At 35.3% G+C, this 16697-nt stretch overlaps 1 protein-coding gene across 13 annotated transcripts in view; it reads right to left on the bottom strand.

The window, feature by feature from the left end:
* FRYL (FRY like transcription coactivator) overlaps positions 1-16697 on the bottom strand; it is a 158986-nt gene that overhangs the window by 57867 nt on the left and 84422 nt on the right. For 10 of the 13 annotated variants that reach the window (XM_039699154.1, XM_039699155.1, XM_039699153.1 and 7 more), the window contains 14 exons: positions 15416-15460; positions 12094-12197; positions 11357-11465; positions 10239-10325; positions 9418-9589; positions 8603-8735; positions 8256-8363; positions 6794-7031; positions 5994-6179; positions 5824-5910; positions 4800-5068; positions 4183-4378; positions 3115-3239; positions 914-971 (listed from right to left, as the gene is read on the bottom strand). In XM_039699154.1, coding sequence (XP_039555088.1) covers positions 914-971; positions 3115-3239; positions 4183-4378; positions 4800-5068; positions 5824-5910; positions 5994-6179; positions 6794-7031; positions 8256-8363; positions 8603-8735; positions 9418-9589; positions 10239-10325; positions 11357-11465; positions 12094-12197; positions 15416-15460 — 1917 coding nt within the window. The remainder of the gene's footprint in view (positions 1-913; positions 972-3114; positions 3240-4182; positions 4379-4799; positions 5069-5823; positions 5911-5993; positions 6180-6793; positions 7032-8255; positions 8364-8602; positions 8736-9417; positions 9590-10238; positions 10326-11356; positions 11466-12093; positions 12198-15415; positions 15461-16697) is intronic. The other 3 variants (XM_039699149.1, XM_039699151.1, XM_039699158.1) reach the window with 1 other exon arrangement.

Raw genomic sequence — 16697 nt, 5'->3', positions numbered from 1 at the left:
ACCTCTCTTGTGACAGAAGCTGTGAGAGCTAGGGCTGTTCAGCCTGGAGAAGGGTCCAGGGAGATCTCATTGTGACCTTTCGGTGCCTGAAAGGGGCTTTAAGAATGATAGAGACAAACATTTTAGCAGGGCCTGTTGTGATACAACAAGGGGCAATGGTTTTAAACTAAAAGTGGGTAGATTTAGACTAGATATAAGAGACAATTTTTATGATCAGGGTGTGAAATTCTGGAATAAGCTGCCCAGAGAGGTGGGAGATGCCCCATACGCAGAAACATTCAAGGTCAGGTTGATGGGGCTCTGAGAAACCTGATGTAGCTGAAGATGTTCCTGCTCATTTCAGGGTGGGTGGACTAGATGACCTTTAAAGGTTCCTTACAACCCAAAATATTCCGTGATTCTACAATTTGTATGCAAGCCTGATGCAACACACAACAGTACAGTAACATTTTGAAACAGAAGTGCTGTTCCTTTCCATCATTTTCATTAGACCAGTCAGGTGAGTTAACAAACTTTTTTGCTAAAAACCACCACCAAACCTCAACAAAGTGGGTGAACATTAAAACTCAATTCTAAGTCATAGGTACCACTGATTGTGGGAATGTCACTGATGATATAACAAAGTAACAACTGTGTAAAACTACGATTAGGTTAAAGAAATTAAAAGAACGTGGAAAAGGTTACAGTATTTTTTCATCATTTGAAACAAAATCTCTGATACAGGAATAATAGAGAGCTCAAATATGGAGCTCTTCTAATGTAAACATGTCACAATCATTTAAAAAAGCAATATTTCACCTTTTTATCTGTTATATTGACTGTTTTTACATGCACAAATTAAAGAAAATAACACTTTCTCTTTGTGCAAAGACAGTTAAAACTGTACTGAGTATAATGGAAATTATTGAATTACCTCTGGCCTTCTTTCAAGTGCTTCCTTAATTATAGGATGTAATTCTTCTATTAGTTCCCTGAATTAAAATAATTAAAAGGATAAAAACAAACATTAAATTAACATCTCAACTGAAAGATGTTTCTCAAGAACTAGTGTTACAACAGAAGTTAAAACACCCTCAGGTTTTCCTTCTTTACCTGTAGCTTTTAAAAGCAAAATTTCCTAGAGAGATATTTTCCTAATTTAAAGCAGATTATTAAATTAAAGTCCTAACAATTATCCCTAAGTTTGTATTATGGCTTATTTCTATCACAGATAATTTTTATTTATTTTCATATTGAAAGTTTAACAAAGCCATATGGTGCAAACAGATATCATTGGGGGGAAAAAAAAGATGCTGGCAGCTTATCATACAATGCTCTTTCAGCTGTTATGATGCATTTAGTTGTTAATATTGTTTCTTTAGGTCCATTAACAATACACTGACAGAAGTTAGACCAGTCTCTTTGAAAACTGAAACAGGTTTTGACAGTGTGCTTACGTTCCCCATTTGTTCTGAACCTCCACAGTCTTTACTACTACTTGGTTCCTTCTGCCAAACTAAGATTCTCATATGACTTCAAAAAGGAGGCAGGGAAAGGAGATCGATAGTATGGAAGTATGCAGACAAAATACTAAGGTAAAAATATATTTGGTTTACTTTCATATTTGTTAACATAGTAACTATAGCCTCCAGATTTGATGGAGTGGACACATTCTTCTATTTCCTGTGGTGCTGCAATTGAGAGATATCAAAACCATAAATCACTTCAAGTTTCTGTGGTAAATGACTGACTCCTCTGACACCTTATGCAAAGTTCCTTCTTCAGAGAATGGGTCCAGGTGATCAGAATGCTGCACAAATGTTTGTGGTGTACTCATTTACAAGAAAGTTAAGCATGGTTAGATAGTGCTATGTATTGTCTTTCAAACACAGAAAACACAGAAGATAATTTGGAAGAAACTTTTTTGTGCTAAAATATAGTAAAGGGTCAGCTTACAATGGAGATCAAGAGATACCCAGAAGAGTTCATATGATCAGTTACACAAAACAAAAATACTACTCTGATAAATTTATGTGGATTGCATATATATAACCTATAATGAAAAAAGTTCCTGAGCAAACATAACAAGTGGGGAAGAACAGTGCCTAAAACCACAAAAGCTAAACACCAAATCAGTGCAGCGCAGCAATGGTGAGGGGTAGGCTACAGCTAGCATCTGGTGTGAGAACATGCACTGGACAGAGAAAAAAGATGGTGATAGGAAAAAAACCCACATTCTGAAATTATAAAACTGATGAGGATCAGATCTTTTTTTTTTTTTACTTGCTGGATGAGTTGTTTCTAATTCAGAAATCAAGGATTTCTGGCAAAATTATCTCTGAAAGCATTTTCTAGACTGTTAAGCAGCTCTTCAGAATCATGGCACAAAGTCTTGCTTTACTCCTGGTAGCAAATAAAGTCAGATATTATATAAAATTATAAGATTATCAAGGGATATAAACCAGAATATGACAACTGAGAACCTGGCATTAATATCAATATTGACTTTTTATCTGTGATAATATGGGACACAAGTGACTGGAGAGAAGCATCATCTTATTAAAAACCCAAGTATTAGCAATTCCTGGTTCCTTCTACAGAGGCAGAGTTGGTTGCTGTGTATGGTACAACTTCATGATTCTCATAATAACTCTCATAATCTCTCTCAGCAGCAGAGATTGGCTGCTGTCAGAGAACATCTGATGGCCTTCCCAGGAGGTTTTCGTGCCCTTAGATGTTCTCTCTCTTCATTCATCCTCATAAGAGCAATGACAATACCAATAAGGACAGTTTATCAACTCCTACAAACTTGATTGTAATTAACATTTCAAATGTTGTTACTTCACACAATCTGTTTTTTCAGATAAGGGCAGCTTTAAATACCAATAAGCTGTTTATTCTTTCTACTAACTTCCTTTTCTTTATGCAGGCATGACCTTCACATAAAATTCTTACAATCTCTAACCATCTCTAGCATGCCTCTAAATGCTAGGAAAGACATTGAGAATCAGTTGTCACAGCTTTTTAAAATTCTTAAAAGAAAAAAAAAACTAAGAAAAAGGAAAGAAAAAATGAGCTCCAATTCCCCACCTTCGTAACCAATTAGAACAGAAATAGATGAAACACAACAGTTACCTAAAAGCTCCTGGGTTGGTCCTGCCAAGTCCCAGGACAAGAGATTCTGTAATTTCCATGCTCTCAGAGCGCATCATTGGTACTATGTGCTTAAACAGGGAGGAAGGGGATGGAATGCCAATAATCTAAGAAGAAAACCAGAACAAAACACAATGAAGTAGCTACCACAAGGTGGTGACATGAAAACATCTACTGCAATTTCAGAGTCTATTCACACTGGACCAATGACTCAAAATGATAAAAGAGAAATTTATCTTTGACATGGAAAAGATTTCCTGAAATAATAAAGTAGCATTAACTATTTCTTGCATTACTGAATTTTCCTAGTCAGATGACAATGAATCACACAGCATGATACACAGATGCTTTGCACGTTAATGTATCTGCCCTCCTTGGGGAAGGAAGATTTCTGGTGTCCAACTCCTTAGACTCCTGAGTCGTTCTCAAAGAGAACAAAGCTTTCAGTCCATAATTTCTTAGCATTAGGGACGGTATCTTGGTAACAAACAAGTAGAACAGGCTGCTTCTCTCAAAAATCTGCTGCATAGTCCAAGAATTATCTTCACGTCTACTGTATCTTTTACAGGAAGCCAAAAATGAGATGAACAAAAAGAAGCAAAGAGGAGCGAAAACAACCATAACCTGCAGATGATATGAAGACAGAAAAGTATCTGCGATTGGGAAAATACAACAAGATACATCATGCCTGAATAGGTTCCTGTTTCAGTTACTGAAGTGAGAGGGTATTTGCTCAGAACTACAGAAGTCTAATGACAGCAAAAACACCCCTTCAACAGCAAACAAAGAATTTCCTTATTACTGCAAGATATGATTTTGAGATTGGGTAAATGTCTTCATTATGTGACTGGATTTGCTTTAAAAACATACCACAGGTTAGGAAAAGCAAACTAAAACAGTATTCTATGCAAATGAAAAAAAGGTATCTTAAAAATATTTTCAGACAAATGATACCAGTTTCTAATCATGATAGTTATTATAGAACACCTCTGGTGTTTTGATTTTCAATAAGATGTAGACTTATTTACAGAAAGTATTAGAAGAACCTACTCTTGAATCAATGCTATAACCACTGTCTGGGGTAGACGCCAGCGTCTCAGGAGGGGAACATCTCACAGAGCCTGTGGAAGTGGAGGAGTTTGAAGAAGATGCTGCACTGCAGCAAAGAATCAGGTAGTTTCTCCAGAGCCCAATATAGGAGTCACTGCTCGTAGTAGTATTTACTTTCTTTGCATTGATAGGGCTGCTATTAAAAAAGAAAGAGAAGAGTTCAGTAGAGTAAATGAAGCTTACCGCATTTTACTTTGGTTTTCTACTGAATTTATTTTTCAGTTATGCATATGCCACGACTTCCCAAATTGTTAACATAGTAAACTCTGAATAACTTATTCAGAGCAGACTTGTACATCAATAATGCATGCTTTTATATTCAAATCTGCTGAACTTACAATATGGCCAAAGGCATTAATTAATTAATGTTAGCTGCAGATTATATTTTATGCAGATAAATCTGCTTTAATTTTTTGTTATATAAAGCTGAATTAAATCCACAGACAATATCAAGAATTTATGTTACCCCACTGAAACAATTATGACACTACAATGATGATTAATCTTGAAATAATACTCTATACAATATACTGTATTTATTTTAGAAATAAACTTACTTGATATCCACTTGTGGAGACAGCAACTGAAGTCTTGTATAAGCAAATGTCCAAGCATAGCTTACAGCTGTTGGGCAGTGTTTTGGAAGATTTTCCTGCTTCATGAAACTTGAGAGGCTTATAATCCATGGATCCTGGCCTTGAGTCACATGTGCAAATATCCAAATATGTGAGGGACTGACCACATCAAACTGGTGGCTGATTGGAGAGGAATTCCAGTCAGCCAGAGTTTGTAAATCTATTGAACTGGGACAGTACAGTAAAGTAGTCTGTGTGCATAGAAAAGACAATGAGGAAATATTTAATATCCATGTATTTTAAGCAACAATCTTGTTATATAGCTAATAAAGTACCAGTGTCAAAAGCATATCTGTAACAGAGAAAAAAGTAATTTACAGGGCTTTTTACAGAAGATCTTAATGTGAACAGCTATAGAAACATGTTGTTTGTGAACAAACTGGTATAAGGAAATAGTAAATCCTAGAAAAAGACCCTTTCATGCACAATGATTTAATTCTTCCAAAAGATTTGTATTCTAAAAGCCTTACTACTGAATTCCAATTTGTTTCCTAATCCTAAAATCAGAAGTTTCCTTGATACTTAGGAGTTTATGATAAATACATAAGTATGGAATTCAGCTGTTATTCACTGACAGTTATTACAGCATTCATCATGGATAAAGGGCACATTGACTGTAATGACAGTGCATTACTGCAGAAAAAAGCAGTGCCCTTTGCTTTTAAGAAATTGTAGTGTGAGCAAGATGAAAAGAAACAGATAAAGACACAGCTCCCAGAGTTCATATGGTGGTGATAACAACACACTATCAGTCAGAAATGTTACAATGGTGGCGTCAACCTCACGGCATTCCTCAGATTTTTGCCTTTCTGTTTGTGGTGATAAATTGCTTTTAAAATCAGCATGAACATAGTGACGCTATCATTTGAAATATGTACTATTTATTTATGATAGTTTTACAGAATTATTTCATCTTACAAGCAACTTGACATAAAAACAGTCCTACCTGGTCAGCCCCCGTGAGATGTATGAAACTCTCCAGGATAGTAGCACTCAGTCTGTCCATTACATCTATAGCCAACTCATCATCACTCTACAAAACACAAAACATACCAAGCTTTGTCAAAATAAAAGCGGTTTCACCAGGCAGGCTAAGAATGGGTCATCAGCTCTTACCTTTGAAATTTCTAGAAGTGTGAACAAGGCCCGTATTTCTCTGAGAACGCTGACAGCTAATCGCCTGGTGGCAGGCCTTGTGCTGCAAAGGATGACCAAAGCAAAGCCTTCCACCACATGGAATACACTGGAATAAAGGGTCCTCTCCAGGGGAAGGGTATGGGCAGCCCCATTGGATACACCACGCTAAGAAAAACATCACAGAAGTTAAGCAAATAAAGAAAAAATAAACACAACTAAGATACAGTTCTATTATTGGCAATGGCAGATTTAATAATAAAATATTCAGATTTTTGGCTATTGGTCAAATTTTGCATTATGAGAATGGCATAATATTAGTCACTTCTTTTTTATTACCTCTCTGAATTTAGTCCACACAAATACCACAGGAACATCTTTATTTCACTTTCTGATAACATGATGCAAGAATCAATTTAAGAAACCTCAAGTAATACTCTTTTGTAAAAGATTATGGTAATAAATTATTTTAACCCTTTAGTAAAAATTGGTGGGTTTCGTTCTACTGTTTAATAACTCCAACATATTTCCAGTTACACATTATGACCAACAACGCAAGCAAAATGTGGTCATGAATTCGTGTTCACGTAATACTTAATAATTTGGGACTAATTTTATTTTAATAAAAATGTTAATTTAAAATGAGAGATCTAGAAGTCTTCAAGCACTATAAGAAATTTAGCTACATTTTTATTACTTAGTAAAACCAGTAAAGCCCACTGCTAAGTTTGTATGCAGATTCCAAGTATGTTTTAACATCAAAGGACCTTAAATAGATGTACCTGAGCATCTTGGGTTTTATTGTGCATTTGGGCTGCTTGTTTCCACTGATTTATGAGCTGCACTAACATTTTTACTGCGTTGTCAAGAAGTGTTGGGTGGATGTCAGTCACTTCACGCACAATAAAATAAACAAATCCTGAAAGAACATCTTCCCGCCAATCTGGAAAATCAAGCATTAATGCTTGGAGTGTATTGAAAGCCAAGGCACGAAGTTCTTCATCCATGTGAATTGTCAGCCTGTTCAGAAAAAATACAGGTATCATCACCCTAAATAAGCATATTCTTCACCATATTCTTCTTCTTTATAATTTAAAGTTTGGTGTTTATTCTTCCTTCTTTACTGTACAATGTAGAACAGAGATTCCACAGAGATTCACTTTCTGCCCTGAATAAACCTGAAACTGGCTAGGAACAGAAGGAACTTCTACTGCAGCAAAATAATGCAAGGTTTCCCAAAACTTAATACAAATAAACTGTGTTCAAGAGAGACCATCAAGTGTCTAACGAAGGTGCATCTTTGCATGCGTCTGAGCTCAGCAGACCAGCACCCTGAGATAGATAGGCTATTTTCTTTAAATTAAAATTAAAAATAACACATTTGTTTTGCAGTTAAAGGACATCTACTTATGATATGAGAAAAAATTCACCAAAAAATCCTTTGCACATATACTTAAAAATCGGTCTAAGCCTGCTATGGTAGAAGGTACCTATTCCAGTATTATATTATTACTTAATATTTTCATGTCTTTCATATTATTTTAAACACTGAAGAAAGAGTGTTAGAAAAATCTTATTCTCTTAAGTTATTACTAAATTTTTATATATGTAACTCAACACATTATGTGAAAATGGATTTATAATTTCAAAGCCATGAGCTGTCCTGAATTTGTGCCAGACTATTCTCATATTAAAAATTTTTAAAAATATTCTCAACTATTATCAGTACTGATAAGGTACATTCAGTTCAAACTGAGATAAGAGATAGAAGAATATGGGTAATGTTGGATTACAGAAAAATGAAAAACAAAGCAGGACTTGTAGAGAAAAATACTTAAGTTTCCTCCAGGTGCCTGGAGTAATTTTGGTAATGTCAAACAAGAATGACTTTATGAAAATTTATAGTATTCCCAACAGAAAAAAAAAACAAGAAAGGAAAAAAAGCATAGCAAAACAAAATAGGTAACAAAAAGATAAAACAAGTTCAAAAAAAACCAAAGCAACAGAAATAAACTCCTACTTCTCAAAATACTCTCTCTAAAAATAAGTGCAAGGTCTGCAGGATAAATTTACCTCCTGCTACTATAGCCAGTAAAACCTGACCAAGTGCAGAAGGCTGGCAGGAGCAGCGAGGACAGGGTCTGCACGCAGCTACTCACGCTGCACAGGGAGGGCACTGACAATTGTGCACACTCAGCATTTGAAAAAGAACATCCACTAAGAGCAGAACCCCTCCTCTCTTACCTTGCAAGCAATTCAATGAGGTCAGTCCTACTCATGCCATCTGGAATCAGTCTTGGGATAGCAGCAATGCAAGTTCTGAACAAATCTATCTTAGGTTTTCTCTCACCCCTACAAAACAAAGAAACAGGAAAATCTACTTCAGTACACTAGAAATGTATTTTCAATTTCATGCCATAACTATGGAGGAAACAAACATTTTAATCAATAATTAATGAAACTAACATTCACTTAATAGTCCAGTAAAAGCCCCACAACTGTAACACTTTAATGATGGCATCTGTAACATTACAGAGTAAAAATAATGCGATGCTACTGTGAAAGCAAAAATGCTGCAATTCAGTACATACGTAATCATGTCTTCTGGCTCTTTATTGGACATCTGCACACTGGTCATGCACATGGGCCTTCCAACTTCTTTGTCCAAATGCCTAAGAATGCTATCCAGCGCTTTTCTGACTTGAGGATAGTATATGGACATTCCTGAAAAGTCAAAGAGTTCCATCACCTCTTTTTCATATTTTTATTAAAATACCTGCCACTTACTCAGCTTAGGACAAACTTCTTATTGCACAGATGACATGAAATACATACTTTAGGTGTCAAAACAAATGCATGTATATATGAAATATATATCTATAAATATAGAAATATGAGATATTATACAAAAGTAAAAGCTTCCTTCAGAAAAAACAAAAGCAATGAAGTAACCATTATCTGCTTCTTCATTTTCTCAATTCCAAGCTTTTTAGTTCTAGTTTAAATTTAATATGTTGAAATAGTCCTTTGAAGATGACTGCCTCATTCACAGAAAATCAACAAGACACAGGCATCAAGATTATCTTACTCCACTCAGCTGTGAGACATCTGGGACATTTTAGAGTGACATCAAGAAAAAAAAAAACTTGCCATGCTATTTACCACACTAACTCTCAGGCTTCTTTGTGCTTATTTTGCAATAATTGCAAAACACTTTAAGAAAAGGCATGGGTTTAGTCTGAGACACCAGAGGGTCAATATTGTCTAGCAGCCTTCTCTAAGAATCAAAACAATTCTTGCTAACAATTAAATACATAAATAAAGTTACACTAACGTACTGCTTGAGAATAACTGGGAATATATACATACATACTGAAATGCCAACTTACAAAAGAATACAACATACCTATAACTTTTGCTTCCTCATCTGTCAGGGTTTTATTAAGAAAAATTTTCTTCACACGTAGAGTATTTCCTGACGGAAGAACAACTCCTGTTGTTGGCATTGGTGGCTCACCATCCTTTTGTTGCAAGCTATCTGCTATGACAAGGAAGACTCTGAGGCCAATATTCATTCTCTTTAAGAACAAAAAAGGGACAAAAAAGGAAAGAAAAACCAGTAGAAATTACAATATGGAAATAACACAGCAACAAAATAGAAACTGCATTTTTCCTCTCTTTTAAACAGACAACAATAGGGTTCCAGTAGGACAGACCTTATTTCAATGTTACATATTAGAGTAATGAAAGTAATAAGGATGGAGCTTAAGTTTTCTGTGCCGCTCCACACTCTGATTCAAGTGAATTGACTTGGCCCAGGCTTAGATACAGAATATTTTATAGTACTGAGCAGTCAAGGACTTGATATGAGCCTTTAGAGCAACACACTGACATTGCTAAAAATCCCATCTGTTAGACTGAGTCTTGAAGAGCTAGGTATGACTTCCCTGAAAAAAAAGCTTTACAGTTAACACTAACAAAAACCCCATATTTTCTGAAATTGTTGTTGAAATGAGTCTTAACTGTAGAGCTGCTGCTGCCTTGCTCACCTAAAATCAAACAGCAACAGCGCACAGCAGCAATTACTTCTTTAGTGTTAGCAGAACACTCCTTCAGATACCAATTAATCTGCTTTTATCTTGGCACAAACAAAGTTAACCACTTCCTCCCCCCAAAAATCCCCCAATGCCTTGCTCTCATGGCATGCAAGTAATGAGCTTTTATTACCTCTGGATTAATAGTGAAGGTTTTAGGTGATTTTCCAACACTAAGAAGATCAAATATTATTTCTTTCATTGCAAAATCCAAACGTTCCTACAAAGGAAAATAGATTTGTACGATCATCTGTTTTCTGTTAATACGCACAATTTTTTGACTTTGCATAGCTACTAGGTATCATGTCTTAAAAGTTATTTTAAAAAGTTTATAAAATATTTCTTTTTTCCTCCTTATTCTTATGACTTTTTAAAAAAATCTAGTACCATTCAACACAGCTCATCCCCTGATATGGTTGAATGATTTCTCCTGAAAAAATTCCCAGACAATTCATCATCAGATCAAACACATTTCTACAAATAACATGAGCTGTTATAGAAAAAAATAATTAGGATAAAGAGAAGCCCTCAGGTACTAAAAATACTACAATATAAATAAAATAAAATAAAATAAAATAAAATAAAATAAAATAAAATAAAATAAAACAAAACAGTGATGAGTTGTGTATCCTGCCTCATCCCTGTATGACCAAAAGCAAATAGTTTTGGAGCTGAAGCACAGACAAGCTATTTCTAAGACAGGAAAAGATGTCTCTAATCTATAAGGTTAATGAGAGTTCATCTTGTGAGACTGTGTCTTGCATTTTGATATTAGGACAAGAGAAGCACCTAAAATAATATAAATCATAATGTAATGCTGACTGTACACTACTGCATTCATTGCACACTATTTCTGTCTATTGAGGCCAGTCTCCAAGCTAAACATACATAGGTATTACTGTTCTAATGCTTTGTCCCTTATAAAAATACATAATGGATATAGTAATTATATTATAAACATATATAAATATATATATACATACACACAAACCCCCAACAGTGCAATACAAATGTAAATACTAATCAGCATAATGTTTGTACATAACAGTTTTTCAAGTCTAAAAAAAAAAAGTTTTGGCACCATTAGAAAGAGAATGAGTTCTTTCATTTGTTACACATATTTGGAGAAATTCTACTCAAGACATGAGACCACTAATTCAGTACAAATATTTTAAAAATGAACCTTAAACTTACATATCATCCAAATAATGTTCATCCTACTATTCTAGCTCTACCTAGATGTATTCTTACCTGAGCAATGAACTGAATAATCTTCACAAATATATTCAGAGGAGTGTCTCGTGGGACCACGCTGCGTGATCCTTTTGGGAAAAGTGCTGATACAATGCTCATGAGACGGCTACAAGAATTTAGAAACAAAAAAGACATAAAAAGATCTTTTAAAAATAGCTCCTTATGGCAGCACATATGTTACAGTTCAAATCTGGAAGTGCGGGTGTGGAGCTACTGTGAAATAATAAGGAAGCCTATACAGGTAGGACCACGTACAGGAAGCCCAGCACCAGCTGTCACAGGCAATAGGATCAAGAGTTCCTCTATGAACTGAAAAATATCCTTTTTTAAACCAGTTACGAATAGTCAGGAGGAGGGGCAAAATCTGAATGACTATTCCAAATTCTCATTATACACAATTATAAAGAAAACCTTTTTATTTCCAGTCCATACTTAGTGATGGACACTTCATACCCCATTTGTTCTGCCACCATTAGTGCCTTCTGACTTTAATAAATTTCCTGCTCATCTCTCTGCCTTCTTCTATCCCCACAAAGACAATTCTAGACTCTACTCCTTCTTTCTATCAAGGTACTCAAGGGCTTTTGGTTTTCTCTATTAAGACAAAATGTCTGGTCTCCTGTTTATTTGACTAAACCATCCCTGAGCTGGATTCAAGCTCTCTTCTGATATTACTAGGTTGGAATAAAATCTCCATCATCAGTAGTTTAAAATACTTTGCATAATGAACTTACCTTTGAGTTACAGTGTTGCTTTCACATTTAATTCTAATAACATAAACCCACAATAACCTATACAAAGATTCCAGTGCAACTCGGGACATTTTGGGATCTTTATTCTGTAAAATAAATTTAGAAATACAGTTATTGTTGCTCGTAAGACACTGACAAAATTCTATTATAATGTTTATTTACTTTTGAAAATAATCTTTTTAACAATGAAAGCAGATGGGTTTAATACTGGCTACAAGTTTTTTATATTTTTTCATAAAAACAAGCCTATATTGCATATGTCCTAACCTTAAATTTTTAACTAGTAATTCAAGCTCATTTTACACATCTCTAACTCTGAGGGCAGAACAGGAATTAAAAAGTCGATATTCCTCTTGAGACGAACACACCAAGAGTATATTGCTTTCAAGAACTTTTCTCAGCAAGTCATTGATAACAATTACCTACTTCATAGCAAACCAATTTATAGTTTGTCTAAAATATTGGAGTAGCTGCTTTGGATCAGGCACAAGGTCTCATTCCATACTCAGCCTGTGACAGCAGACAATAGCAGGTGCAGAAGAAAAGAATGCAAAACAGGGAAGGCACACAAAGATGCATCTCTGGGTGTGGCTTCAGACAACGTAGACACTTCAGGCTGTATTAGTGTTTGCCCACTTTCAATGAATTTTTATTGTAACAATTATGCTACTGTTTCTTGAATTAATATAAAATGTAGCAGCACAATTCAGTTTAAATTATGTACTGAACGCAATATGATTTTTGTCTTAAAGCTGCTACTATGAGTTTAGCTTTGCTCCTTCAAGCTCTTAAACTGTGTAAAACAGTAAGTAACTAACATTCTTTGTACCAGCTCCAGAAACCTGTTTTCCAAATAGGGATTCTTGGAGTACTTACAATCTAGAAATGTCCAACAAGATTCCTGGACCTGGCCGTAAGAATAAATTTCTGAACATAATAAATGATTCTGAGTTGTCAACGTTTTAGGCATTATCCCAATTTAAACTAACAAACCCAAACAAAACCAACAAAAAAGCAAAAACAGAACCCCAAAAGCACACCTTCCCCATCTCCAGCGAAGTCTCTCTGTTTCAAGACATATCTATGTGATGACTTGAACATAATTAATTTCCTATTTTGTGCCTCAGCCACTGAGTCATAATAGCAGATGACTTTGTCCTCCCAGGACAAATGGAGTGCAAATTCACAAAGGGTGTAAGTGGAACTAAAACCATACTGTTCAAAAAGAGATGGTCTCATTTATGGTTCTTTCCCCTACAACCTCAATGCTCCCTCTACATTAATTCTAGAGGTAACAAAGTCCAACTTGCACCCATAAGCTAATCAAAACAACCTCATGTCCGTGTCTATGTAAAAGACTATATACACAAAGGAGAGTGATTTTGGTGTTTTTAACTAAAACCACAGGTGGGTCCAGACTACTGGTTGTGGCAGCATCTTATTTTAAGAAAGGCTAAAAGCCTATCACAGAATCACAGAGGCAGAAGTGGTATTTCAAAGTAGGAAAGACAAGTAACACACAAGACTGACTACCAGAATATTAGAAGGAATAACTTAACCCAGTTTACATCAGTGATCATGCTGTTCTGTCTTCCCTTCACACATCAGATGCCATCACCTCTGAATTAGCACCTGTAACTGTTGGTAAATTTAGGGACGTGATCTGGACTAAATCTATCCAGTAAGAAGTTAGACCTGTCCCTGTTTACTAATCACACAGACAAATGTCTCACTGTTCAGTTAATTTACCTGCAGTGCTACTGTGAGGAAGAAGGAAGTGTACCAGAAGGTGAGACTGTAATAGCTTTGATTCTAATCAGCTTAAACAGCAAAAACACCACAATATTATTACTCATTGTATTTAATTTACAAGCCAACAATTACTGATTTTCAAAGCAGGTTGGGGAATCATTGGTACAAGTCTTATCAAAGTCCATCTGAAATGCATCTTGAAATGAGTAATGCTTCAATTTTCTAATTTCTGATATTCTACAGGGGAGCTTAATTTACACGTCCAGAAGTAAACAAAAAAATTATTGTTGGCTTTCAATCATCTAATAAAAAAATTGTAGAGGTAGCAGATAGTTTAATAATGTGTAAATAATGTTCCATCTGTTAGCAGGTTTATCATCCAGTAGAGCTACTTCTGAGTGGTTATGACTAAGTTTCCTTGTTACAAAGGAAAAAAATGAGCATATATAGAGGCATTCACCTTTTAAAAATAGGAAATAAATTCTGCAGTACTTTTATTATTTTAAGCATTGAAAATTTTCACTATCTCCTCCTACAATAAAGAGCTAAACAAATATGCTAAAAGAAAATTGCTTTTGGGGTCTGAATTACAACACTGCATGTACACCTGGTGTTTAAGATGGCAGTATTTATTTTCTCTTAGACATTAGAGCAACTAGAACAAGGAGTAGATGGCTATGTAATTCAACAACCTGGCAGAATTTTAGTCTTTTTCAGATTATATCTGTCAGATTTTAAAGTACTCTATATGGTTGTTGTTTTTTTTTAAAAAAAAAACCATAGTTTTGTTTAAAATCCTAAAACTTTTAAACATAAATTATGGTATCAGCAGACCATGAAAAAAGTTGTCAGGAATAGTATCTGTTACAAAACCAAAAATGTAAGAGCAAAGTACGGTGGTTTTACATGACACATTAAAATGAGTCAATGAAACAAATCTCAATGATGGCAAGAAACAAAATAGCATTTTTTCCATGTTAGTCAAATGTAGTCACTTACTGAAGAAAGTACTTTTTAATACTGATGTTAAACTTTTCTTCTGTTCTGAACTAAAACAATTTCTACTTTTTAAAACCTGCAAAACCAACAGTGTAAAAGTCTTTCAAGTTAGTGCACTGCAAGTTGTTACAGTAAATCAGTTTCACATTTTTTTATTGTGAAAATGTTTTCAGTTTGCTCACATGCAAGACACTTTTTGAAATGAAGTAACAGAAAAACCCATACATCTTAATAGGTAGTTACTTCCAGAGGAAATATGCACTGCTGCTCAGGGAAACCAGCTGTGATATTAATAATCAATCTCACAAAGCCATACTTTCACCCCCAAGGAAAAAGTGGTGTTAGACAATTTTCTGATCTTTCTCCTTTACTCCCTGGCAAGAGAAAAACATTAGCTATTCTTAGTCCTATTGCTTCTAACAGAACTAACAGCAATTTTACAAAGAAAGGAAAGCACAAAATACAACAAATAACATTAAAAAAAAACCAAAACAAAAGTATTTACATGAGACAAAGCAACATTTCACTAAGTTACAACAATATATTAACTCACCTGCAGTGTTTCTATTTGTTTTCTGATACTGTTGTTAGATGGCATCTAAATAAAGCAATGTGAGACAGCAAAACATAACAAACATGAGAATGGAAGGCACATGCATGTTAGATGAAAAAAAGCTCAAAACCAACAGATAGCTGTCTAGCAAGGACTCTATTCAGTAGAAATAAAGGGTTTGCTATAGTGGCAGAAAACGTTCCTCCAACTTTCAACAGACACTACAGGTAAATTGATAAAAAAATAAAAATACTCTTTTTCCAGCCAACAGTGGTGCAGAATGACAGACACTATTCTCTCATTTCTCCAGTTTTTTAAAATGTTCCTTCCTCCCTCCAGAAGAGGTAGTAAAGATACCACAGCTCTGATTAATCCAAAAATGTATCAACTTTCTCAGAAACTTGCTAGAATTAGTCTGTGTAAATACTAGTCAAAAAAAGTAAGCAAAGTGTTTTACAATACTGACCCAGCGTTACTGTCTGGTGAACAAACTCACAATTTTGCCTACACTACAATATGTAAAAAAAGCCTGCTGGGCTCAGTGCTGAAACAGCATCCCAACAGATTTGTGGGACAAAGCCAACTATATATATACCAGGAAAAAAAAACAACCCTTTCGTACACTCCTGGTCTAAACTGACTCTTACAGCTCACTCATGTGCTATTTGCACTGCTCCAGACATAGGTTTCCTCCTTTCAGCAAGGCTAGGATGTTCTCCCCACACACTAAGCCTGCTTGGAGGATAACTAAAGGCAATGTGCACTGAAACCCGGCACAGAGAGTTTACAAAGACCATAAATACTGCCAGGTTGAGATTCAGAGCACACTCAGGAGCATTATCAAATTTAATATAGGACCAGAAGGTAAGGGAGGGTATGAACAAACTGCATCAGGTACTGTAGGGCCACTGCAAAGGCGTGAGCTCTCACAGCATGGCAAACGGGAAATGGCTCATTTCAGTCACCAACGTGCAGCACGGTGCTCCTGGCTAAGGAAGAGCTTGCACTGGGCACTCACCAGGGAGTAAAGAGAGCACCACGAATCCATGACCTACATTACCTCTTGGTGACTTGCTAGCACGCCTGTACTTTTCATAGAATATCTCTGTGACAGACTCTAAGTGTTATCACTATTTCAATTCCTTATTTGTTAATTTCAACAAATACAGTAGGGGTAAATGCATCCTATTAGTGCTATAAGTATCTCCTAGTAACTTTCAAAATTACTTTATTAATAAGAAGGACACTAGAGGCAATGGATTTAGAATTTCTCATTTCATTT

The sequence above is a fragment of the Passer montanus genome, unplaced genomic scaffold (assembly GCF_014805655.1).
Source record: "Passer montanus isolate IOZ18808 unplaced genomic scaffold, ASM1480565v1 scaffold13, whole genome shotgun sequence".
Classification (NCBI taxonomy): domain Eukaryota; kingdom Metazoa; phylum Chordata; class Aves; order Passeriformes; family Passeridae; genus Passer; species Passer montanus.
Note: the sequence above shows the minus strand (reverse complement) of the source record. Positions and strands in the feature narration are given on the sequence as shown.